Source organism: Triticum aestivum, chromosome 7D (genome assembly GCF_018294505.1).
Source record: "Triticum aestivum cultivar Chinese Spring chromosome 7D, IWGSC CS RefSeq v2.1, whole genome shotgun sequence".
Taxonomy (NCBI): domain Eukaryota; kingdom Viridiplantae; phylum Streptophyta; class Magnoliopsida; order Poales; family Poaceae; genus Triticum; species Triticum aestivum.
This window is the reverse complement of record NC_057814.1, coordinates 166,752,093-166,778,305: the sequence shown is the minus strand read 5'-3', so window position 1 is coordinate 166,778,305 and position 26,213 is coordinate 166,752,093. Positions and strand designations below refer to the sequence as shown.

General features: G+C 47.9%; 2 protein-coding genes across 2 annotated transcripts; one reads left to right on the top strand and one right to left on the bottom strand.

The window, feature by feature from the left end:
- The first annotated feature begins 13,695 nt into the window (after nucleotides 1-13,695).
- On the top strand, nucleotides 13,696-16,077 carry LOC123164699 (uncharacterized). Its single transcript, XM_044582250.1, has 2 exons — nucleotides 13,696-14,070; nucleotides 14,185-16,077. Exon 2 carries the CDS (start codon nucleotides 14,500-14,502, stop codon nucleotides 15,946-15,948), a length of 1,449 nt encoding a protein of 482 aa, XP_044438185.1. The 5' UTR covers nucleotides 13,696-14,070; nucleotides 14,185-14,499; the 3' UTR covers nucleotides 15,949-16,077.
- A 741-nt stretch (nucleotides 16,078-16,818) lies between these two features.
- LOC123164700 (uncharacterized) lies at nucleotides 16,819-21,975 on the bottom strand. The gene is made up of 6 exons (XM_044582251.1): nucleotides 21,346-21,975; nucleotides 20,923-21,258; nucleotides 19,966-20,024; nucleotides 19,745-19,873; nucleotides 18,728-18,863; nucleotides 16,819-17,397 (listed from the first exon to the last, which is right to left on the bottom strand). The coding sequence occupies exons 1-6, from the start codon at nucleotides 21,709-21,711 to the stop codon at nucleotides 17,068-17,070; spliced, it is 1,356 nt and encodes a 451-aa protein (XP_044438186.1). The 5' UTR covers nucleotides 21,712-21,975; the 3' UTR covers nucleotides 16,819-17,067.
- Nucleotides 21,976-26,213: the final 4,238 nt, after the last annotated feature.

The window sequence follows — 26,213 nt, the reverse complement described above, 5'->3', positions numbered from 1 at the left end:
TCATAACTTACAAAACATGATCATCTCATACAATAATGTATATCACATCATGTCTTGACCATATCACATCACAACATACCCTGCAAAGACAAGTTAGACGTCCTCTACTTTATTGTTGCAAGTTTTACGTGGCTGCTACAGGCTTCTAGCAAGAACCGTTCTTAACTACGCAAAACCACAACGGAGATTTATCAAGTTTTCTGTTTTAACCTTCTTCAAGGACCGGCCGTAGTAAAATTTGATTCAACTAGAGTAGGAGAAACAGACACCCGCCAGCCACCTTTATGCAAAACAAGTTGCATGTCAGTCGGTGGAACCGGTCTCATGTACTGGACATGTAAGGTTGGTCCAGGTCGCTTCATCCTGCAATGTCGCCGAATCAAAATAAGACGTTGGTGGTAAGAAGTATGACTATCACTGCCCAAAACTTCTTTGTGTTCTACTCGTGCATATCATCTACACAAAGACCTGGCTCATGATGCCACTGTTGGGAACGTTGCATGGAAAACAAAAAAAATCTACGCTCACGCAAGATCTATCCATGGAGATGCATAGCAACGAGAGGGGAGAGTATGTCTACGTACCCTCGTAGACCGTTTAGCGGAAGTGTTTATCAACGTGGTTGATGTAGTCAAACACCTTCGCGATCCAACCGATCAAGTACCGAACGTACGGCACCTCCGCTTTCAGCACACGTTCAGCTCGATGGCGTCCTCGCCTTCTTGATCCAGCAAGATAGGCGAAGTAGTAGATGAGTTCCGGCAGCACGACGGCGTGGTGATGGTGGTGGTGAACTTGTTCCCGCAGGGCTTTGTCGTGCACTGCAGAAAACTAGACGGAGGATGAAACTGTGGAGAGGGGCGCCGCACACGTCTAAGAGATTGTCGTGTGTTGTGTGGCGCCCCCTCCCTCTAATATATATATAGGTGGGGGGAGGGGAGGCAGCCAAGGGGCGCCCCAAGGTGGTCGGTCGCCCCCCTTGGGCTCCTGCCCTATGGCGCCCCCTTTCCTTGTTTGCACAAGGGGGGGAGGGGAGGAGAGGGAAGGCAGGGGGAGGCCGACTCCCCCCTTCCTTTTCTCCCCAGGCCCGCGGCTATAGGAGGGGTGCGCCAGCCCCTTGTGGGCTGGTGTGCTCCCTTTTTTTGGCCCACATGGCCTATAAACCTCCCGGGGCTTCCTAGAACCCCTTCCGGCGATCCGATGATTACCCGGTACACTCTGAAACCTTTCCGGTGACCAAATAGCATCGTCTTTTATATCAATCTTTACCTCCGGACCATTCCGGAGCTTCTCGTCATGTCCATGATCTCATTTGGGACTTTGGACAACATTCGGTCACCAATTCACATAACTCATACAATATTGTATCGTCAACGAACGTTAAGCGTGCGGACCCTACGGGTTCGAGAATGATGTAGACAGGACCGAGACGCCTCTTCGGTCAATAACCAATAGCGGGACCTGGATGCCCATATTGGTTCCTACATATTCTACGAAGATCTTTATCGGTCGAACCTTTATGACAACATACATAATTCCCTTTGTCTGTCGGTATGTTACTTGCCCAAAATCGTTAAAGATTTGATCGTCGGTATCTCCATACCTAGTCCAATCTCGTTACCGACAAGTCTCTTTACTCATTCTGTAATACATCATCTTGTAACTAACTCCTTAGTCATTTTACTTGCAAGCTTCTTATGATGTGTATTACCGAGAGGGCCCAGAGATACCTCTCCGATACTCGGAGTGACAAATCCCAATCTCGATTCATGCCTACTCAACAAACACCTTCGGAGATACCTGTAGAGCATCTTTATGATTACCCAGTTACGTTGTGATGTTTGATAGCACACAAGGCATTCCTCCGGTATCTGGGAGTTGCATGATCTCATGGTCGAAGGAACATGTATTTGTCATTAAGAAAGCAGTAGCAATAAACTTGAACGATCTTATGCTAAGCTAATGGATGGGTCTTGTCCATCACATCATTCTCCTAATGATGTGATCCCGTTATCAAATAACAACTCATGTCTATGGTTAGGAAACATTAACCATCTTTTGATCAACGAGCTAGTCTAGTAGAGGCTCACTAGGGACACGGTATTTTGTTTATGTATCCACACATCTATTTAAGTTTCCGGTCAATACAATTCTAGCATGAATAATAAACCTTTATCACGAATAAGAAAATATAATAATAACAATTTTATTATTGCCTCTAGGGCATACTTCCATCACTACTTACTTGCGGTGGTGTTGTGGTGGAAGCAAAAGAAACAAGACAAAGGTGAGATGGCGAGGTCAATGATGAATATCGGGTCCACACCAGTGCAAAACCAGCCAAAGTGGGCCGAAGGACGGAAAATATCCAGTTTTGATAGTTAAGGGACTAGGTTTGTCCGGTTGAGTTGAAGAACCATTTCTAAACTATCCCTAAGGTGGAGGGATGAAATATATACTTTTTCTTTTTTTTTGACAAGTTAACATTTAACATGTACTATATGTACTATATCGTGTTACAAGCTTCTAGATTCATACTCAACACATGAACTCACAAGAAAACAAAAAATAAATACAAATTTGTCCGTGAGTAGTGGCACCATAGATATTATTGGGGCTAGATGTGAATTTCATAATGTTCACATTTTCTTTTGCGGGTAACGTCACTTATTATATTTGAGATGCCCTGTATTTTCCGATGAATTCATATAATGTATCCGTCCTTTTGTAAAAAGAAAAACACCACTTTTGTTTGTTTATGAAGTAGTAAATCGAATGTGGAGCTACAATTTTTGCGACGTGATAGACGCGTATTGTTTTCTTTTTTTTCTGAAATTTTTGACCACCTTCAAACGTGTTTTTGATGGTCCAGTGCACTAGTGAAATTCAAGGCGCCACTGTACTCTACGTGCCCCACGGTGCGTTCGTTGGGTCGGGCGTCGGGCACATTTGCATTTTGCGATGATGCCAGGCTAAAGCAAGGCACGGTGTACGAGCTTCTGACACTTGAACGTCTTGTGTGAGTGATGAGTACCATGCTGTGAGGTCATGTAAATGTCTAGATTAGAGTCGTGTGACGCACCTATAATCGCATCTTCTGCGTAGCCTGGCGCAACAGCTTGACCCACTCCCTCGTTTCGTTTGGCCTTCTTCTCTTTTATCTAGTCTTTGGCTCTTTGCCCTGTCTGAGATCACACGAACTCAGGTAGCAGTCCCTGGAAAAGTGAGGGTTGGCAAGAACTTCTAGCTGAGGGATGGAGGAAATCTGCAACGAAAGTCTTTGAATCGAAGGAAATAAGAGCAACTCCAACGGGGCGACCCAAACGGACACCGATTTTGTCCGTTTGGATCGCCCGTCCGTGCATCCGCGTCCGCTTTTTTATTTGGGTCTGCGAGTGCGTCTAACGGCAGCCAGACCCATTTTTGACATGTCCGTCCTGACATTTTCTCAAACACGTAGCAGGCAGGGCAGGGGAGCTCGCAGCACAGGGGAGACCGATGGGCGAGCTCGAACCCCACGGCGGGGGCGGCACGACGAACCCCACTGTCGGGCGTGGCCAGGCGCGGCGAGGTCGGGCGCTGCCGGGCGCGTGACCAGGAGGGGCGGGGCGGCCCGGGAACGGTGGGGGGCGACCAGCAGCGGTGCAGGGGACGAGGTCGGGCCGGGCACGCGAGAGCGCGTGGGAGGCAAGGCCGGTGTCCATTCTGTGCAGTCGCGGAGCCGCCTCGCTCGCTTCCACCGGTCCATGCGCAAGATGGTCACGCCGGCGTCCTCGGCGCCGGACCCTCGCGCCAAATCGGGGAGCGGCGAGCAGTGGAGGAGGAGGGGCATGAGGCGCAGGAGGAGGGGCGCGACGCTCACCTCCGCCCGGATCCAGCCCGCGGCCGGGCGCACGACCAGGGGCGGCGGCGGCGGTGGCCGGGCGCCCGACCAGTGGCGAGCGCCGGGCGAGCGGCACGACGCGGCGCGGCGCGGCGAGGCGCGAGCGACGAGGGCGAGCGACGCGGTGTGGGCGGCGAGCGAGGTGGAGCAGGGGCGCGTCGAGCGGTGGGGTGGGCCAGCTAATAAAAGTAGAGAGAGGGGGGATGGGTGGGTGACAAGCGGGCCAGGCCCGGACGCACACGGACGAGAGAGCCAGAAAGAGCGTCCGTTTTGTGTCTGCCCGCGACCCAAATGTGTTTCAAATTTAAGACGAAAATGGGTCCGCGCGGACATAAAGCCGAGACAAAATAGAAATGGGTCGCTGCGTTGGGCCATCGTTTTTGTCCGCGCCGACTCAAACGGACGCGGGGACGAAATGGGGGAGTTGTTTGGCCACGATGCGGTTCCTTCCTGGCATCATCGACTCCTTCGCCATTATTGCACGTTATATTTACTAGCAAAAATAATTAAATAGACCATGCATGGTAAATATGTAAAAATCGGCTCAGCTTGTCATAATTGACCGTGCCGTGAAAGGGAGGCGGCTACGCTGAATGCACGTTGCACGACCCACGGCGCGCCAGAGTTCTTGCACTCGGCGCACAAAAGATCGATGGCCCGATGCGCCCTATATTTCTCGTGGGGTTCTTTTTTTTCACGGTAATACGTGCCTTATTCATATTATAAAGAATAAAATACAAGTCATGTAAAGATTAACATGACAAAACCGAAAAGATAGCAGAATTTCTCTGAGCTTGACACCAACGGCCGTCATCTGCCTTCGGCACCACCACAACAGCCACCGAAGAAAAGAATGCGAATCACCTCCTCACCCGAGCTCGACGCTGCTCCATCGCTGATATGCAGCTTTACAGACCTCCAAGATAGCTCATCAAAAGTGAAACCTTGCCATTGAACAAATCAGACGGGGCAACACCCCGGACACGCCATGGAACTCCAAATCTGACTCCCCACCACGACTAAAACGCCGAAGGAGGAAACCATACCTGCCATCGACAGTGGCGGACCCAGAAATTGAAGTTAGCTGGGGCGAACATTTAACGTCTAATTTTTTCGACACAAATGCAACACTATTCAACCAAAACTCATACTCCCTCCGTTCGTAAATATAAGTCTGTTTGTAGATTTCTATGCAGACTGCATACGAAGCAAAATGAGTGAATTCATATTTAAAAATATGTCTATATATATCCGTATGTATTTCGTATTAAAATTTCTAAAAATATATATTTAGGAATGGAAGAAATAGCATTCAACAAAAAAAAGAATAAAAAAGATTTTAAAGACCCTTGGTGCTTAAAATGCTCACTTATGTCACAATATGATCCCATTTTAATTTTCAAACGAGATTTGGGAACGGCTGGGTCTGGTTAGGTTGAGGGGAACGGCTCGAAGCGATTTCTCTATCGATTGGGTGTAAAAAAGAATAGGACGATGATAACTGCCACATGTGTGTGCGTTAAGGGGTCTGCCCATACGTTTTTTATGGTGTCTTAGAGGACCAGCCCACACGCCTATATGTTGGCAAAACAACTAGCGCCCACATGCCTTTTTTTCTTGCGGTTCCTCTCACACGCCTACGTGTGGGCAAAATGCATAACGCCCACACGACCTCTCTCAGCCACCTACCTCACGGTCCCGCATGCCCCGCGTGACAATCACCACGCGTCCCCGCAGTTGCCATGGTCCGGACCCTCTTCAATGTCCGTTTAACTGCAGTTGCCATGTCGCCGAACTACAGTTGCCATGTCGGACAACTACAGTTGCCATGGTTGCTCAACTGCAGTTGCCATCTCAGGTCAAATGCCAGATGCCATTTTGGACAACTGCAGCTTTGTCATGTATGGTCTGGTTTACTATAGTTGCCATGATTTAAAAACTTTAGAGGTTGCCACCTACTAACGCTAAGCAGTTGCCATGTATGGTCTGGTTTACTACAGTTGCCATGATTTGAAAACCTTAGGACTTGCCACCTACTAACACTAGGCAGTTGCCGTGTAGCGCTACAAAGAGACATGGCAAAAACAACATGTTCGGGGAAAAGAGAGAGTTGCCATCTGCTTACAAGCACACTAGGGCAGTTGCCGTGTACTCTGCAAAACACATGGCAACTGACATGTTCAGGTAAAAAAAAAGAGAAAGTTGCCATCTGCTTACAAGCACACTAGGGCAGTTGCCATGTACACTGCAAAACGCATGGCAACTGGCAGCTTGGGTGTGGGAGAGGAGACGGGCGTGTGGGCGAGATGGCAAATGCCCATACATCAGCCCTTGTGCGTGAGTGAAAACTGGCGTGTGGGCGAACTGCTAAACGCCCACACATCGGCCCCTCCATGTGATGAAATGGACGTGTGGGCGACCGGGTGAATGCCCACACACCAGCCCAGTCCTACGTGGCACCACAATCATGCCAAGATTCATGCACCCACAAACGGACGCGGATCCACGCGTGTGTGCGAGATGCAAATGCCCACACGTGTGGGCGTTAGTGTTTTCGAATGAATAAAAAAGATTTCCTTCTCTATCATTCATCGATTGCAGTACAGATCGATTGGGCACTTGGGCCTGGCTGTAGTAACTATAAAACGTAGCCCAGTCCACCAGCGGACGAGCCCAAATCTCTTTCTCCCTCAACACTTCGATCGGGTGGGCATAAAAACCGACGGACCGAACACCGGACCGAAACCGAGACTGGAAAAACCGAATTTTCGGTTTATTTTATTAATACAGCGAAATTCAGTTTTCACTTTCAATAACCGAACTTAATTCGGTTTGTTCAGTTTTTGTCTCGGTTAGCCGAAGTAAAACCGAACTGTACCTTCGCGACAATACTCAGAAGCTGGCGCCGGTCTCTTGCCTGCTGGACCAATGACGCTTCGCGTTTTCACGGGCCCAACCATCCGCTTCTGACATATCTACGCTAACTAGGCCGGTGCATTTACTAGGACTCCTACTTGCCGAAATCATTAATTAAGGAGTACTCGTTGCAAAGAACACTCCACCTTCCCAGGTCACGACAAGTGGCGCACATGCAGCGCGCCACTTGTCGCAACCTGGGAGATTTCACTTTTTTCGTACATCCGTTTATTCAAAACGTTTTATCTCTTAAACCATTCGTCCAAATCTCAAACCGTTTTCACCATTGAATTCTTCGCGTCGAGATCTTCAAAACTAGATCCCATGTTGATAGGTTTTAACGAAAAAGACCGGACAAAAAAATGGACGAAAAAACCAAACCGGGAGCACGGTTTTTTTCCCTTTCCGAAGAGGCACGCCCGTTCCTCTCGCGAAATCACAACCGTGCCTCTCGCAGAAGCAAAACCGTGACTCTCGTGGAAGGAAAAAAAACAGAAAACGTGCTTTTTTCCTTTCCGAAAGAGGCACGCCCGTGACTTTCGCGAGAGCACAACCGTGCCTCTGGCGAAAACAAAACCGTGACTCTCGCGAAAGAAAGAAAAAAACAGAAAACGAGTGTTTTTTCCCTTTCCGAGAGGTACGGCCGTGACTCTTGCGAAAGCACAACCGTGCCTCTCGCGGAAGCAAAACCGTGACTCGTGAAAGAAAAAAAAAACAGAAAACGCGTTTTGTTTTTCCCTTTCCGAGAGGCACGGCCGTGACTCTCGCGAAAGCACAACCGTGCCTCTCGCGAAAGCACAACCGTGCCTCTCGCGGAAGTAAAACCGTGACTCTCGCGAAAGAAAAAAAACAAAAACGCGTTTTTTTTCATTTCCGAAAGGCACGGGCGTGACTCTCGCTAAAGCACAACCGTGCCTCTCGCGGAAGAAAAACCGTGACTTTTCGCGAAAGAAAAAAAAACGCGTTTTTTCGTGTAAAAGAAAATCGAAGTATTTTTTCGTCGAAAAGTTAAAAAAGACCGGGGGAAAACCAAAACGTCGAAAAAACCCAAAAAACCGTTTAAAAGCCGAAAACGCGTGCGAAAAAAAAAATCTGGAGGGAGCGTCCAGAGCACGACACCTGGCGAATGGCTGAGAGCACGCCAAGTGGCGCTGATCGTTGCGAGGCTCCCGAAGGAGCGCTCCTTAACTAGTTGCTCTCCCTACTTGCTACGTATTGGATTTGACTTAAGCTAGATAGCACAGCCCGTTTGCAACCAGTATTTTTTTTTTAAAATTGCTGAACCAGCAGTGCACTTCATGGACTGGACCATGGGCCAGACGGCTGCATGATAAGCCCATCTCTGACTGCGCAACCAGCCGAGTCACATGTTTTCACCGAAATCACTAATTGAGGAGTACTCGTTGCACAGATCACTCCAACTCCCCAGGTTGTGACAAATGGCGCACATGCAGCGCGCCACTTGTCGCAACCTGGAAGTTTTCACTTTTTTCGTAGATCCGTTTATTCAAAACGTTTTATCTCTCAAACCGTGCGTCCAAATCTCGAACTGCTTTCACCGTTGGATTCCTCGCGTCGAGATCTTCAAAACTAGATCCCATGTTGATAGGTTTTGACGAACTTTTTTTTCACGAAAAAACCGAGCCGGAAGCATGGATTTTTTTCCTTTCCGAAAGAGGCACACATGTGCCTCTCACGAAATCCCAACTGTGCCCCTCGCGGAAGCAAAACCGTGACTCTCGCGGAAGGAAAAAAAAAGAGAAAACGCTTTTTTTTCGTTTCCGAGGAGGCACGGCCGTGACTCTCGCGAAAGCACAAGCGTGCCTCTCGCGGAAGCAAAACCATGACTCTCGTGAAACAAAAAAACAGAAAATGTGTTTTTTTTCCGAGAGGCACGGCCGTGACTCTCGCGAAAGCACAACCGTGCCTCTTGCAGAAGCAAAATCGTGACTCTCGCGCAAGAAAAAAAAACAAAAAACGTTTTTTTCGTCTTCGAAAGGCACGGCCGTGACTCTCGCGAAAGCACAGCCGTGCCTCTCGCGGAAGAAAAAAACGCATTTTTTTGCGCAAAAAAATTTTTGTTCAATATTTTTTGATCGAAAAGCTAAGGAAGACCAATGGAAAACCAAAACGTCGAAAAAACCCGTTAAAAAACCGAAAACGCGTGCGAAAAAAAGAGACAAAATCCGGAGGGAGCGACCAGAGCGCGACACGTGGCGAATGGCTAAGAGCACCCCAAGTGACGTTGATCGTTGCGAGGCTCCGGAAGAAGCGCTCGTTAATTAGTTACTCTCTGTTTTCACCTCGCTTGGGTGAAGGAAAGGAGCCGAGAGCTTCAGCTATATTAAAGGGTGTTGCCCTCGTTTGTGAGGAAACACACAGATGGCAATGGACTTCGGTAGAAACCGGAGACCGTACCGAATTTGTCGGTTAACCGAAGTTTCGGTTAGCTGTTTTAAGTTTTCTTTTTCGGTTTATACTTTTGGAAACCAAAACTGAGAAATAACCGAACGGTAGAAACCGATTTTTCGGTTTATACCGATCACCCACTCCTACTTCGATGCAGTCACAGACAAACAGCGTCGCCGCCGATGGCTTTTTTGTTCTGATGCCTGCCGGAGAAAAGATAGAAGGTAGGGTTCGATACTGCGCTGCCGTCGACCCGGGGCGGCCGCCCCAGCTCGCCCAATGGTGGGTCCGCCACTGGCCATCGACGAACCACGAGCCCAGCACATGCTCCGTCTTTCAGATGTCGTCGGTGCAGACCTCAATCTGCATCCGCAATGGCGGAGCCCGCCGCCGCCACGTCATCTTTGCTTGAAAGACTGGTTTCCAAATCCATGCCCAACCATAGGACGGATGGCCTTATCAGGGAAGGATCCGAAAATCTTTATTCAGAATTGTCATCGTCGCCGCCGAAGCAAAGACAATGAACAACCTAAAAACCTAGACTACGAGGGAGTAAAAAGATCCACACGCGTGGATCCGGCGACCCTCCTCACCACCAACGACCGAGATCGCCGGAGGAGGGAAGCTGCAGGAGAACAACGTTGGAAGATCGGCCTCCCCTCACGGCGGCTAGAACCAGATGAGAGGAAAACAACGATGCAGGACGAAACGAAGTAATTTCCAATGGTGGGTTGTCCAATGGTGGGGTTCTCTCCTTCACGCGTGCATTGCATGCACCCGTATAGTACTCCCTCCGTCCCTAAATATAAGTTTTCTAAAAAATTCTACTATAAAAACTACATTCGGATATATATAAACGCTTTTTAAAGTATAGGTTCACTCATTTTTCTCCTTATATGGCCTGTAGGAACGGAGGAAGTATGATACGATGATGTACGAGTAATGTTGCCATGTGGGTCGGCGCGTCGTCCACTAGTGCCCAAATTTGACAAATTTGACCTATAAACGAAATCAAATCACAGAATGAACTATCCGTGAAACTTTCACGCGGCTGACTTTTTGTGTGACGCCCGACACGAAGGCGTCACACTATACTGTGCAACGCCTCATAGATAGGCGCTACACGGCCAGCGTCGCACCCATGTGATCAGAAAATTACTAGTGCAGCGCCTGAGAGCTAGACGCCACGGGTCAGCCGCGTGAAATAGTTTCACGGACAGTTCATTCTGTGATTTGATTTCGTTTATAGGTCAAATTTGTCAAATTTGCCGTGCCGTGGAGCTTGACAGTTCTTGATTGATGGGGCCTCGTGCTGGACTTGACGCAGTGGGCAGATGCAGTACTGAAACGTAGTACAGTATTTGCTAGTCCTCTCGAGGACAGGGCGGCGATTGCCGACTGGGGCGTGGATTTGCCTCTTCCTGTGAGCCACCAGTACTGGACAAAGACGATTGGGGCACAGATCAGTTTACGCCAACAAATTGTTAGCTAGCTGACCTTTATTTTTAATCAACAGGGAGAGCTCCCCGGCTCCCATTTTCCCCATTCTACAAGAGCATTGCAGTGTAAACGGTGTGCTGAAGAAAAACGAAACAAGGAACATGGGAAGACAATCCATAATTATGTCAGATCAAGGATAACTTCTTTACCCCGTGTTTTTTCCGAAAAGAAATATATATCTTTACCCTGTGAAGCGCAATTTTTTTGTATGATAATACGTGTCTCATTTATATTATAAAATTATAGTACAAACCACGTAGACACCGACATGATTTTTTTTAAAGGCAGATCACTAGCCTTCGCACAAACAAACACCAGGCAAAAATAAAATTACGATTAAGACCAAAGAATCTCCTGAGCTTGACACCAACGCCTGTCACCTGCCTCTGGCATCACCAAAGCAGCCATCAAGGAAAAACTGACGGATCACCTCCTCACACGAGCTCGACGCAGCTCCATCGCTGATATGCAGCTTTGTGGATCTCCAAGGTGGCTCACCAAGGGATTGTCGTTGAACGAATCACACAGGGCAACACCCCAGACACACTATCGAACTCCAGATTTGGCACCCCTGCATGATTAAGACATCGTAGGAAGAAACCATATCTGTCAGCTACAATCTACATCCATCCTCGACTACCTCTCAAGCTCCGTGCCGACGCTAGAGCAGACACTGTCGCAATGGCGGAGCCCGTGGACACAAGGATGCGGTCGCCGCCACGACATCCCCGCTTGGATAAGCTAGTTACCAAATCCATCACTGACCATAGAGTTGATCGTCTTGTCGAGGGAGAAATTGAACCTTCTTTATTCAGCGCCGCCGCCGAAGCCAAGATGTCAAACGACCCAAAACTTAAGCTACTACTAGGACCCTAAAACCTAAAACTATCTTGTCTGCATGCGCAGGATCCGGCGACCCCCTCACTACCGATGAGGCCGTTACCGGAGAGGGGCCGCCGGAAGATTAGCCTCTACTGGCGGCGGCTAGGGTTCCAGTCGCCTGGCTCCTGAGAGCTCCCAAGATGAAAACAATATATTCTCTTTCATCTAAGAAAAAATTATGGTTGCATGCATCGCCCAGATGCAGAGACCGGGGGGTCATCCTCCTTTTCCAAAAAAGATGTAAGGAAAAGTTTGAAGTTTGTTCATGCAAAAACAAATCACGGTCTCTTGTATTTCAGTCTCTGTCAATACGTCACGGAAAAAATTCAAAATAAACCTTGAACTTATAGATGAAAGCTAAACTGAACCCTGAACTCCCAATCCCTGAAATCAGCACACTAAACTCTCTGATCCCGGTCTAATTTAAACCTTGAGAGCCTTCCTAAACAGGGATTGGCTGAATCCCGGTACTATTGACTACAGACGTGACCGTGCCAGCCCAACAAGCGCCAAACGTGTTTTTTTTCTTTTTCATTCTTTTTTTAGCCTTTTTTCATAATATGTGACGTAAAAATACAGAAAAATAGACAACTGCTGATTCCGGATGCGACTGGGCCAGTCAACCACATGGGAAGTGAGTTTATTTTTTCTTTTTCATAAGGTGCGACATAATAAAAATACAAAGAAAATAAAGAATCCAGAATCGAACCTGCGACCTAATGTTGTTGATCTCCTCGAGCAAGCCAATAGAACAAATAGTTGTTAGTGCTTTAATGAGACGCCCGATTATTTTAGCGCACACCGGAAAGTCAAGATTAAAAAAATTAAGGGCAAGCAAATATGGAAAACTAATCAATTTGTGAAATCTCTGAAATAATTAAAGCGCGACTACTGTTTGAAAATTCTGAATACTTTTTAATAAACGAACAACTTCTAGGCGGCTTTTGTTTTATTTCGTAAAACACCCAAAGTAAAAATACAAAAACTGAGGAAAAGGACTCAAACCTTGCGACCTACCGCTGCTGACTTCCTCCCACTAGCCACTAAAATCATTAGCCGTTGCTGCTATGATGTGAGCCCCGAAAGATTAAACCACATAGAGCAGCACCGAGATTTGACTCATTTTTTTAGGGGCACACAAATATTGAAAACGTGCAGAACAATTTTTCCAATATCCTTTTTTAAGTGCGAACACCTTTTGAAAATTCTGAATAATGTTTTAAAAAACGAAGTCTTTTAAAAAGACAAAACAATTTTGAGAAAAGTGAAGACTGTTTGAAACATATTTTTTTTAAACATCAGAACAGATTTTCAAGCCTTTTTTTAATAAACAATGTATGAATATGTTTTTATAATTTTATAAAATATTTATTGTCATTAAGAAAATGTAATGCATGTATTTGGCAAAATGTTGCGGTCTCAAATTAACAAAATGGAATTTCTTGAATTATTTGCGTTAAAAAAGTACAATCGGTATTTCAAAATTGTTCATATTTTTTGAACAAAAAATGAACACGTTTTGAAATCTGGACAGATTTTTAAAGTCCAAACACTTTTTGAATTTTTAAAAAATGGGAGCAACTTTTGAAACTGGAACAAATGTGTGAGAAAAATGCTGAATAATTTAAAAAAATGAATAACGTTTTGAGAACAGAATCAATTTGAAAAGCGAACACTTTTTAAAAAATGTTGAAAACAGCCAACACTTTAAAAAAATTGAAAACATGTATTTAGAACTTTTTTCATAATGTATTTGAAAAATGTTGGAAGTTTACCAAAAAATGTATGTGCGTCTTAAAAATGTACTTTGTGTACTGTGAAAAATTACAGATGTGTACAAAGAAACAGAAATAATCAATAAAGACGAGAGTACAGCGAGCGCGCGAGTGGCTGCTTTAATGGGCCGGCCCGATTTGATTTGCCACGTAAGCGAATACCAGTGAAACGCTCTTAAGGTTCAAAATAGATCGAGATCGAAGAGTTTGGTGTGCTGATTTCAAGATTTAAAAGTTCAGGATTCAATTTAGCTTTCGTCTGTGAGTTCAAGGTTTATTTTAAACTTTTTCCATACGTCGCCGCCCCTTCATCTTTCCTGTCGCCAGCCACTTCTCCCCGCCGCTAAACCAGGCTGCTTTAGCACGAGCTCGGGATTGATTCGGACCAGACCTTGGCCGCGTCCTCGAGCAGGCGGTCAACGTGAGGGAGGAGCCGCCCCGCCGCACTTCCGCGGTGGTGCCGCCCCCATCCCGGATGCCGACAGTGCCGGGTCCTGGAGTTGCCTGCGATGGGGGCGAGGATGGTGGATCTCAGCGGGGACAGTGGATGCGGGGGCGAGGGCGGCCGTGCCGCCGGCTAAGAGGAGGCGGGCGGTGGCCGTGCCGTCCTTGAAGACCGCGACGGCGGCGGCAGGGCGGAGGCCATCCAGCGGCTCTTCAAGCTGTGCCGCGCCGTATTCACGGCCCTGGCCCACGCCATGCTCGGTACCATAGCTCACCCTGCCGGAAATGGGAATGGCTTGCGCAAAATTGATGTCGTGTATTGGTTGAATCAACTGAATTTTAATTAGAATTAGCTGATGGTGCTGATTTTTGCAGACATGATGAGGCAAGAAGATATCGGCCTAAGCTCAAAGCCTGGGAGCACGGGACGGGAAAACTAAAGCAACGGGAGCGGCAAGTTTCAGAAAATTGACAGTGAATTGGGGACCGAATCGGATTCGGAAAAAGGAAACCGTCCGTGTCTCTATTTGGAAATTTGACGCGTCCTCCGTCGCCTGCAAGTCCATCGTCTACAAATATCACTACATCCTCGCCTCCACACACCACCTTTCTATCCAGATCCCAATCGCCCGCCCTCGATCGGCATCAACTCCTAGCTACAAGCAGCAGATCGGGCAGCCGCCGGGCAGGATGGAAGGGCTCGACGTCTTCCAGCACTACCGTCTGAATCCTACGGATGTGGAGGCCGTGACTTACTACCTGCCACGCCTCATCGCCGGCCAGCTGCATGGCGCCGAGAAATTCATCCACCACGTCGACATCTACAGCTGCGAGCCCAAGGATCTCGCCGCCAAGATTGCGCCCGTGCCGCAGGCCGCCAGCAGCGGCGACCGCTTCTTCCTCACCACGCGCAAGAGCAAGAACGGAAGCAAAACCCAGAGCGTGCGCACCGCCGCCGGCGGCACCTGGACCGTCAATGCTACCACGACCGTCAGACACGCGGGAGTCGAGGTCGGCGAGAGGAAGAACCTGTCGTTCAGGAAGAAGGGCAAGTCCACCGGCTGGGTCATGGAGGAGTACAAATGCTTGCTGCCAGAGGCCGTCGTCTCTGACGGGGTGAAGGTGTTCTGCAAGATCCACTTGGCTCAGCATCCTCCTGACGCGGCCCGCCAAGAATCGGCCGCGTACAAGCTTCAAGAACCGCAACGAGAGCCTGTGACTGCGAGCACGCACGCACAGAAGAGGCCAGCGCCGGCTGCCGCCGCCGATCCTCATCCGCCGCGCCCCAACAAGAGGATGCGAGGAGCAGTCCCCGTCCCGGCACCTGCCACACCGTCGTTCTGGACGCATGGTGAGGCAGCCAGAGCAATGTATGGCCCGCTGGCTTGTACCAACTTCACTGTTCAGGATGCACAAGTACCTGCTGTGGCTGTACCAGCGGCAATCGAAGGTGCTTCAGCATCATGCGAGTCCACTACAACATCCAGCCACTCCGGCGTTGCTTCTTCCTCAGATAATATGCAGCGACAAGCTCAAGCTCCTGAGATTTCCTCCCAGTCAGATGTGCTGGAGTCTGTCAAGCATTACAGCCAACAACAGATGATTGTTCCTGAGGCTGGCTCAAGCATTGCAAGGAGCACATCTGAAGAGGATGTCTTTGAGCCATTGGAGCCTGTTTCCAATTTGCTGGATGGGGAGGCTGATGGTTTTGATATTGAAGAACTAATGAGAATGATGGAAGACGACCCAATTGAAGCTGAGCCGGTCACTGGAGCCAACACTGGCGTGGAGATGGGCCAACAGGAACCTTTGTACCTGGATACCTTGGACCAAGGCATGCTGGACGACATGCTGCAGTCGGATGAACCTTACTCAATGTGGATATCAGAGGATCGGGCCATGCACGACCCTTCCTTCCATGATGCTGACAAGCAGAAGAGGTACAATGCCGCGTCTGATCTTGACGCTCCATCGCTTCAGGGACAGGACCACTTGTTCAAACCGCGGCCGTGTTTCTCCGATCCATTTGAAGCAGCGTGGAATGCCGAAGAGGCGCTCGAGAAGGAGAAGAGGGACAATCTTCACGCTGGACCGCTTGGAGGACACAACAACTTCTTCTCGTCTGCAAGTGTCCATTAAGTCCGATGTTGAAATTGTTTTCAAAGTGTATATGAGGATACTCGCTGGCTGATATATTAGTTCATCATTGCACGATCGCCACACATGTACCTCTGAGCAATTTGCTCCACTTGTTCATGCTAGCGAAAACTGTTGTTCTTCTTGCCCCTCTGATGGATTTTCTGAACCTTGCGTTTGCTCTACTTCTTCTGCTCTGTTTCCTGTGATGGACCATGTTAAAACTGCTCTTATCCTTTTGTATTAGGCTCAGATAAGCAAGCGTGATGCAGTTATGATCTGGGCAACCGCAGATAAGTATAGTACAGTAGTAACTATGTTTGTAAATCAAAACTGTTTCACTGCTCGTGATAATCTGCAGAACTATTTCAAGGTCACAAGTTCCAGAGCAAATTCAAGTTGTGGCAAAAAAAAAAAACTGTCTATTTTGATTGCTGAATGTCTTCTATTATCAACTAAAGCCTGATCCTTCTGGGAGATGCAATGTATTTAAAAAGTTCACTGAATCATCAAAATATTTCTGGTCAAAGAATCCTTATTTTGCAGCTTGCCAGTTGAAACATATACAGACCTCAGGGCAGCAACTGATGCATGCCCATGTCTGAAGTCTGAACCGTGTTGCTTTCACGAACCAGTTGAAACATATACAGACCCAGGACAAGATCTGTGCAAGGTCCAGGACATGAGGTTGAGGCCAAGCGAGAAGCGAGTGACAGGATTTTGAATCCTAACGGTAGCACGATTCCACAATCTTAAAGTCCAACATGCTCTCTCTGTAGGCATCATCCCATGTTCTCTACAAGAGAACATCTTTAATCGACAAATGAATAGCCGGAGTGGATCGCCAAGGCCCAAAGGCAACGCACACAAATCTAATGAAATCCAACTCTTAACCCAGAGACGATATACAATACTTGCAGCATTAACCAACGTACATGACATTTCAGACTAAAGAATACGCAGATGGAATCTACATATGCACAAGCGCTAGGGCATTTGGGACCGCTTTTCTCTTAAGTCGCCAAAAAAAGAAAATTCCGCGAGGGTAAAAACATGATTTACCACTATACACTCTTGGATAATAAGGCTGGCGAAAAGAATGAGTAGCCATGGGACCAGCCACTACTCGATGGCAACGTCCCTCGTCACCATGTCCCTGTTCACAATAAGCTTCCCATCGTCATCCCTGGTGAAAAGCTTGTCAACCAGCTCATCCCAACTGGTCCTTCCTGCAGATTTCGGTTCTGATGAAGTCGTCTCGCTGTGAGTGTCGGAAGATGACGCAGGGCAAGCGCCCTCATGGGTTTCCTCTTTAGAGATGTCTATCGCGTGAGGAACATCCAAGGTTTTCGCCCTGTGGAGCGCATTCTTGTGTTCTTCCTTGAAACTTTGCAATCTCTCCATCTTTTGTTCAGCAGGCGGAGTTGTTGCCTTCTCCTTTTCCTTCATTAGCTGCACAAAGACGTAGCTATAATCATAAATAAAGAAATAAATATCGACTCTGGAACGGAAGAAATCAATGCGCCAACTAACGACTGTAAGTTCCAACAAATCGTATTACTATGTTAGTCCCTTTATAGTTTCAGCCAATGGAAACAAGCTATAAGTACCAACAAGGAATAACGGTTAAGTGATTTGGCACGCCAATATGCATCAACAATGTTGCATATAAAGAGCTTGTTTACCATGTATGTCTAAACAGTTTGGTCGATTGTTCCATTCTATTCCACAGAAGAAGTACACTATGTCCTACAGAACACATGACGCTAACTTGAATTTAATTTATCTCTCACTCAAACCAAGTGTGCAGAAGAAAAAGTAATACTCCCTCCGTTCCAAAATTCTTGTCTTAGATTTGTCTAAATACGGATGTATCAAGTCACGTTTTAGTATTAGGTACATCTGTATCTAGACAAATTTAAGACAAGAATTTTGGGACGGAGGAAGTATAAGAAAAATAGGAAGGAAAAGGATAAGGTTGGTTTGGTTTGTATCCATACCCTACCAACTTTCTGGTATGTACAAATATTTGGCCTTTATTTGGATGGTTTTTGGCAACTCCCATGCCCCTTTGGCCACTTCCAATGCAATCTGCTGACATAGTTGACCAAAACATGGGCAGCCAAAACCTTTGCTAGCCAAAATTTTGGAGGGATTGGCCTGGGCACCACCAAAACACACCCTAAATTTAGAAGGCTCTGAACATGTACAGTTAACTTCCAGTTACCCATTCAAAACCTAAATGTGGAAGGCTCTCAAACATGTACACCCAACTACAAGTTAACAATTCCAAACTTAAGTGCAGAAGGCCTCAGAAATCCATAAATCAGTATTTATTTGTGTACCGTCACTTGGAGAAGCAAGGAAAATTACTTGGTGCCCGGCCGTTGTTTTATGTATGGAAAAATTATTAGTTGATCTCCTAGCAAACAATGAAGCCTAAAAGTGCAACAGCTCAACCCTTAGTCCAAACATTGGAAATTTAAATGAAGTTATACTGGCATAAAGTGCATGTTAGCCCAAAAACATGGCACTTAGATTAACCCTTTTGTGCTTAAGCTAAGACAAAAGCCCAATGTGAGGACGGCGGTCAGGGGGGCGGGGGGCTTTTAACATTTTAGGATGCATACCCACGCATGTAATCCATAATATCACTAAATAGGCCCAAGCATAATACATATTGCATAATATCACATTGACATGCAAGACTGCATTTAGAAACCAAATAATTATGCCATCACTCTGAAGCTCATGGTTCACAAGCTGTGACAAGTGCACGTACCTCTAAAGCCAAGGCGGATTCTCGCTCAATCCAAATAATGCCATGATCAGCAGTGGTACTGCACGATAACACAATATGCTCAAACCGCCCTTCCACTGGAATAGCAGTTCTCACCTCAGGTGGGTATCTTGCGCAGCTACAAATTAGTAATGTAATTAGTAATGGTTACGTTATCATATTCTCCAAGTGGGAAAGTTCTTAGAAATCTCTTTCATAATCTTCATATGTAAAGAGTACAGAAACAAATTTTGTTTTCGCTCACAAAGAAATTTATCGGTCATGCAAATATTACAGACTGTAACTGGATCATCTCTTTGATTTGCAGGATACCTCAAAACACTTTTTTTTTTAAATGTAGGATTGACATGAATCCTATAGGATGGAATACCACATGACTTTGCACACAAATGGTATCTTTTCAAGGGGAAAACTTTGTTTTTGCCACTCTAGCTTTTGCCAATTTTGCTTATGCCACTCTAGAATTTGACATATCACTTTTGCCACTCTTGGCTTTTGACAATACATCACAAATGCCATTCCATGGCAAAAACGATAAATTTTCATTTCACTTTTGCCACTCTTAGCGTTCGACAATGTATCACAACTGCCACTCTGACGGAGGGAGTAGTTTATTAAATTCATTTAACTGACCAGGAAAGCTACACAAAATGAATCTGAGGAAATCTTGCTTTGCTTAGTCTAAACAATCACTGTAAAAGCATACACCGATTTATATATTTTTTTCATCATTTTGAAAATGTGTGCAATAAAACAGCAGTGGGCGAAACTATTAACGGCTAGAACTTCCTTGCTCTGGAAGAACAAAGTGCTGAAGCTTTGTTGCATACTTTTCCAAAAACCATGATGACTGAATCCTTTCTCTATAGTATAAAAAGGCTTAATGATGAGCAAACCAGCACACAGCCTGAAACTTAATCAATAACAGGTTCATCGTTTACAGCATACCAACATGACTTAACTAATAACTAGCAGCGACTATCCAAGCGCATCAATTACCTGCAAAATTTCCTCTCGACGATATGATACATCCGACCAGGAGCATACAATCTTCTTGGATCTTTAAACTTCTTCTTGTCTTGTTTAAATGTATCTCTCAAGCAAAACAGGAATAACAAGCAGGGCAAGCTGTCCAAAGCATAAATGAAAAATTCCATTATTCTATCCTTTTTTACTGGCGGAAAGTTGAACTACATGGAGAAAGAGAACAGGGGACTTACCAGAATATAGAGCCGAAAATATATTCCAATGGTGTTGGTGTTCTTGGCAAAAAATCATCCTGGCAAAAGACACCGTATAGTGATAAAATGAGCATCCGATGATTTTACTATGTAATTAGTGCCACAGATGGTAACTTCTAAGGTTACAACAACTAGAAAGGATCGGTTTTTGAAAGTCAGCATTTTATTGATTAAGCAATAAAGTCATACAAGGTCTGCTGGATACAATCCGGAACAGAATGAAAAACACACAACAAACTAGAATTCGGTTAAGTTCACGAGCTATTCACCTGTTCGGAATCAGCGAATTTCACAAAGGAAATAGTACCACATCAAATAAATCAATTTCAACATATAGCAGTGGAACAAGTTCAAGCACCACAAATACTACATTATGTGGTCAGGCATACGATCCAAATTTCCATTTCCAGGCATACAGTTTGTACCAATTACAAATTATCATGGTGAATTAATTGATTTCTCAAAAAATAATGTAGAATGAGTTGAATTCACCCAACAACATGGCAAACAGTTAACTTAGTTGATTTCCATATCAGTCATAAGCTGATATCAGTTAACCTCATATGAGTTGCCTTTCTGAAGAATGGCAGTTAAAGGATATTCTGCTGAAAACTGTCAGCTAGCTTTTTGAAGAACAGCAGCAGGAAAGAATACTCTGTTGGAGTATAATCTTATCCTATCAGCGGGAGTACCTTTCTTCACAGCACAATTCCCGCAGCCTAATTCCTAACGTTCGGCACAATCAAACTAGTTCAGCTTTCACAGACATTCCAATCACTCCACAAGCAAAGCACATTTGACCAAATCGTTCCCCCTCCTCTCACCCCAACAATTCCAATTTCCAATTGTCCGGGCCAAAAATTTCCAATAGTCAAAATATTCGGAGGCAGCAAAATTGAACAGGTAGGTAATGGTTGGCCACGGGGCAGCTGGTACCTGCAGCACGATAGAGTAGATCACGTCGGCGTACTTGACGGCGAGATTGAGCGACATGCACCGGGCGGGCGCGAGCGCGTAGCACCGTATGTGGCTCCTGGGTATATTGCCGAACGCCTTGCGGTTGTTGACCACCAGCACCGTCATGAGCGCGGCGATGCCGGAGCCGAGCGAGTGGCCCGCGAAGATGAGCTTGCAGTCGGGCCCCTGCTGGCGCAGCAGCTCCCGCAGCGTCTCCGTCTCCCTCTCCAGTATGAACTGGGCCGCCTTGAGAAGCCCGTGGTGCACGTAGCCGCCGTCGAACATCTGCATCCCGAGCTTGTTGTCCATCAGGACCTGCAACCAACGGAGGAATCGGACGGGTTCACATTCCAGTCCTGCGGATATGATGAGGCTGGTGGAATCGGGGATGCGAAGCGGGACCTTGTAGTCGGCGTTGCGGACGAGGTTGAGGCCGCGGACGGCGAGGACGACCTCGTTGCGGCGGCGGTCGACGTAGACGATGTAGGGCGGGCAGGCGGTGCCGACCTCGTCGTAGGTGGTGCGCTTGTGGACGCCGGCGCCGTCGATCTGGGTGTAGCCGCGGGTGGCCGGCATGAGCTTGGGGTTGTCGAGGTCGTCGGAGACGGCCATGATGATCTGGCAGATGCGCGGGACGGGCTCGAAGTCGTCGGGCGAGGCGGGCGGCCAGGTCTCGCTGTCGTAGGCGCCGATGTAGGTGAGGCGCTTCCACATCCAGCGCACGCACCCCACGCACAGCACGCACTCCAGCCCGCACGACACCGACATGGCTGGCCGCCTCCCCGCGGCGCGCCGGCGCTTGGCCTCGGAGGAAGGCGCGCTTGGCCTGCTGGCTCTGCTTGGCGGGGCGGCGGCGCGGGCTGGTCTATGTGGTGGTGGTCGCCTCCCTCCGCCAGCCGAGCCGCCGATGTTTTTCTATTGGATTGCTTGCCTTGGTTGTTCCGGAAGCGACGAGGTTGAGCTGGAGCGGTGGCGGTGGTGGTGGTGGTGGGGTGGGGGAGGAGTGATGTGAGATGCCGCTGCGCTGTGCGCGCACTTCGGGCGGGGGGTCGGGTTTTACTCGCTTTTTCAACGCGGCTGCGCTCCGCGGGCGAGGCCGAGGACCGCCGAGGATTGGTCATTGGTCTAAAACGGCAGGAGGAGACGACCAGCTGGCGTTGCTTCCCCGAAACTTCTGGCTCACCTTCTCACCCGTGTCCGTTCACATTTACACAGGGGCTGGTTCGTTTTCTCCGATGGGAGGATGTCGTAATTTCGTGGAAGTGCACGGGATATAAGAGCCGAACCTCTCAAACCGGCAGACCGTCCGGTCATAAAAAATTGACCCAACCGAAGCTCTCAAACCACGGACAAATATTCGGGCTGACCAGCACCCCTCATATCCAGCCTAAATATAGGGCGAATATGAGGCGGCCCGGGGCGTTCGTCACGTCAGCTCGGCCCACCGCTGGCCCATCTCGACTCTACAAAATCCTCCTCCGAAGCAAACCTGGCTCACTTCACTCCGCTCCCCGACGCTCCCCTTTCCCTAATCCGCCCAATCCTTTGCGCCGGCGAGCATGTCAAGCACCGGCAGCCACTCCGACGACAACTCCAGAGACGAGTACGAGCTAGCGCTCCGTATCACGCTCGAGCGGGCGTGGCTCGATACGGGCGGCAGCTCCGGGTCCGGTGCGACGCCTCCTGCCGCCCGTCGCCGCAGCGCCGACGCCGACGCCGGCACTTCCCGCCCTGCGCGCGTGATAGAGGCAAAGGTGTCTCGTCTTTCGATGAGATGATGGCTATCGTTTTCAAGGAAGTCGACTTTGACGATCCGACTACGAACGTGCGAGGACGCCGCGCCTTAGCAATCGCTAAACCAACTCCGAGAGGTTATTGACCACGCCGGAGCACGATCAACCTGACCACGAAGGTCTGTTTCCTGCAGGCAAACGACGAACAAACAAGAAACTAAGATTGCAATCTGGATATTGCGAATATAAGAGGAAAGCTTTATTGATCAAGGTGGGGTTCTGTGACGCCTTTGTCTGGTCATTGAACACAAACGAAGTACGCGGAGTTGCAGCTATGGCGATCTTTAAGCTAAACAAAACCCCAAGCAAAAAAGCTACTAGATGGATCTACTTATATAGGAGCAAGGGGTGGCGGCCAAGGAGGTGGGAGGACGTCCCAAGGAAGCCTAAAACTAAGCCTAGGTCTTACAAGGCTCATGGGCCTAAATGAAGGTGATGCAACACCTTTGAACTTGTTATTTGACTCGGATTCTGCTGCAGCGTCAGATTGTTTCGTCGATATCTCAACGCTCCGGACGAATTTGAAGGTGATTTCAATTGGGTTGGAGAGAGCACGAAATCTACTTTTCAACAAAAAAGAATCACCCAATTCGGAGTCCGTATGAAAAAGTTGTTGGCGTTTTAAGTCGGATATGTCTGTGCAGTCCGAATCTGAATTCAGAACGTGAGAAACTTGGACTCTATCTTTTCTTGGCCCAAAAGTGACGTGAGATGACTTTTTGAACAGAACCTAAACTTCTCCTTTTCCCTTATCTTCATATGTGGATTGTACAAATGTCCCACACACCTGCAATTAGACAAAACACAAAAGTGTGTGAAGTACTTTTGTTCTGGATAACATAAATAGATTATTGAATAGTTTGTACTAGAAATCACCTGACAAATATGCATGTATGCAATATTTTTGGTCGTATCCAAGGTAGTCATGTCCTCATCAGCGCGGATCTGCGCGGACTGCCCAATCTGCTCCACCCGCCCGACGACATTCCTCTACCTCCGGCCGCTGCTCCGCGCGGGCAGCGGTGGGTTCTAGTGCCCACTCCGCCGACATCGCGGATGTGAACTCCGGAGTCGGAGGCATGCGTCGCCCGCCTGTCATCTTCCCTAAACCACAACGCCGCCACTAGAGGCCCCAACCCACAATGTCGTCGATCGTGCCGCCGCTGGACGCCGCCCCGGTACATCCAACTCATTCATATATACACCTCACGTGCTACATGTTCGATGAAATGTCCGAGCAATTTTTGTATTATTTTGGCCATTTATAGGTCACTCATGGATTCGTCGTGGAATGATAGATGTGGAAACACATACCTTGAAGAATTCAAATACAATGAGTTCATCGACTCGTCGGATTCGGACGACGAAGATGCTGAAAGGATTATGCTGATGAGCACCCAAGAAGAAATGGAGAAGGAAGAGGAGCACGTACTAAACTTCAAGGGTTCGATAAATGGTCGAAGAGTTATTCATCGGGATAGGATCGTTGGCGCACAACTTCTAACACAGACTACTCCATAATGGACCAACATACCATGAAGGTTTCTTTCGACTCCGCTTCCGGATGAGCAGAGCTTTGTCCTTGCGCATCGTGACTGTTGTGGAGAGAGCTGGTGATAACTTCAAGCCGTGGAAGGATTGATGCAGAAAACTTTCTTTCTTTCCTCTGCAGAAATGCATGTTGCGGAAAACTTTCTTTCTTTCATATGCATAAATGCATGAATGCTCTAAGGATACTTGCTTATGGTAAGGGCACAAATGCCATTGATACTGAAATCTGGATGGGAGTGACCAAGATCTTGAACACCATGGTGCAATTCGCACGCACTGTGGTGAAGGTGTTTGGAGCAGAGTGCCTGAGAGAGCCAACTATGGAGGACACATAATTTTTTTGCCAATTGGAGTGTCAAGAGGATTCTCAGGTATGCTTAGTTCAGTTGATTGCATGCACTTGCAATGGAAGAACCATCCAAAAAGTTTGCACGCACAGTACCAAGGTCACAGCAAAGAAGCCACCATCATACCTGAAGCAGTGGCATCGAAGGACCTGTGGATTTGGCATGTTTTCTTTGGAATGCCTGGTTCGGACAATGACATCAATGTACTCCAACGATCTCCTTTGTTCAAGAGATTTTGTGATGGGGAAGCTCCGTCGTACAACCACATTGTCTACGGGCACAACTACAACACCGGGCACTACCTTGTCGATGATATCTATCCTCAGTGGGGGATGTTTTTGAAGACTGTATCGGATCCTCGTGGTAGAAAACAATGCCTCTTTGCACAAGCGTAAGAAGGTGCTAGGAAGGATGTGGAGAAGAGCATTCAGGGTGCTCCAAGCTCGACGGGGTATTGTTTGTGGAGCTGCAATGACACGGAAATTGAGACACTTTGACAACATAACATGTTGTGTATTTTTACACAACATGATAGTCGAGGATGAGGGTGAATGGGTAGCCCACACACATGAATTTGAGAAGCCCGGAGTTTATGTTGGGAATCGTAGCATAATTTAAAATTTTCCTACGCTCACCAAGATGCATCTATGGAGTCTACTAGCAACGAGGGGAAAGGAGTGGATCTACATACCCTTGTAGATCGCGAGCGGAAGCGTTCCAATGAACGTGGATGACGGAGTCGTACTCGCCGTGATCCAAATCACCGATGACCGAGTGCCGAACGGACGGCACCTCCGCGTTCAACACACGTACGGTGCAGCAACGTCTCCTCCTTCTTGATCCAGCAAGGGGGAAGGAGAGGTTGATGGAGATCCAACAGCACGACGGCGTGGTGGTGGATGTAGCGGGTCTCCGGCAGGGCTTCGCCGAGCTTCTGCGAGAGAGAGAGAGGTGTTGCAGGGGAGGAGGGAGGCGCCCAAGGCTTAGATTTGCTGCCCTCCCTTCCCCCCACTATATATAGGGCCAAGGGAGAGGGGGGGGCGCAGCCTTGCCCCTTCCTTCAAGGAAGGGTGCGGCCAGGGGGGAGTCCTTCCCCCCCAAGGCACCTCGGAGGTGCCTTCCCCCTTTAGGACTCTCCCTTCTTTCTTATCTCTTGCGCATGGGCCTCTTGGGGCTGGTGCCCTTGGCCCATATAGGCCAAGGCGCACCCCTTACAGCCCATGTGGCCCCCCGGGGCTGGTGGACCCCCTTGGTGGACCCCCGGACCCCTTTCGGCACTCCCGGTACAATACCGATAAAGCGCGAAACTTTTCCGGCGACCAAAATAAGACTTCCCATATATAAATCTTTACCTCCGGACCATTCCGGAACCTCTCGTGACGTCCGGGATCTCATCCGGGACTCCGAACAACTTTCGGGTTTCCGCATACATATATCTCTACAACCCTAGCGTCACCGGACCTTAAGTGTGTAGACCCTACGGGTTCGGGAGACATGCAGACATGACCGAGACGCCTCTCCGGTCAATAACCAACAGCGGGATCTGGATACCCATGTTGGCTCCCACATGTTCCACGAT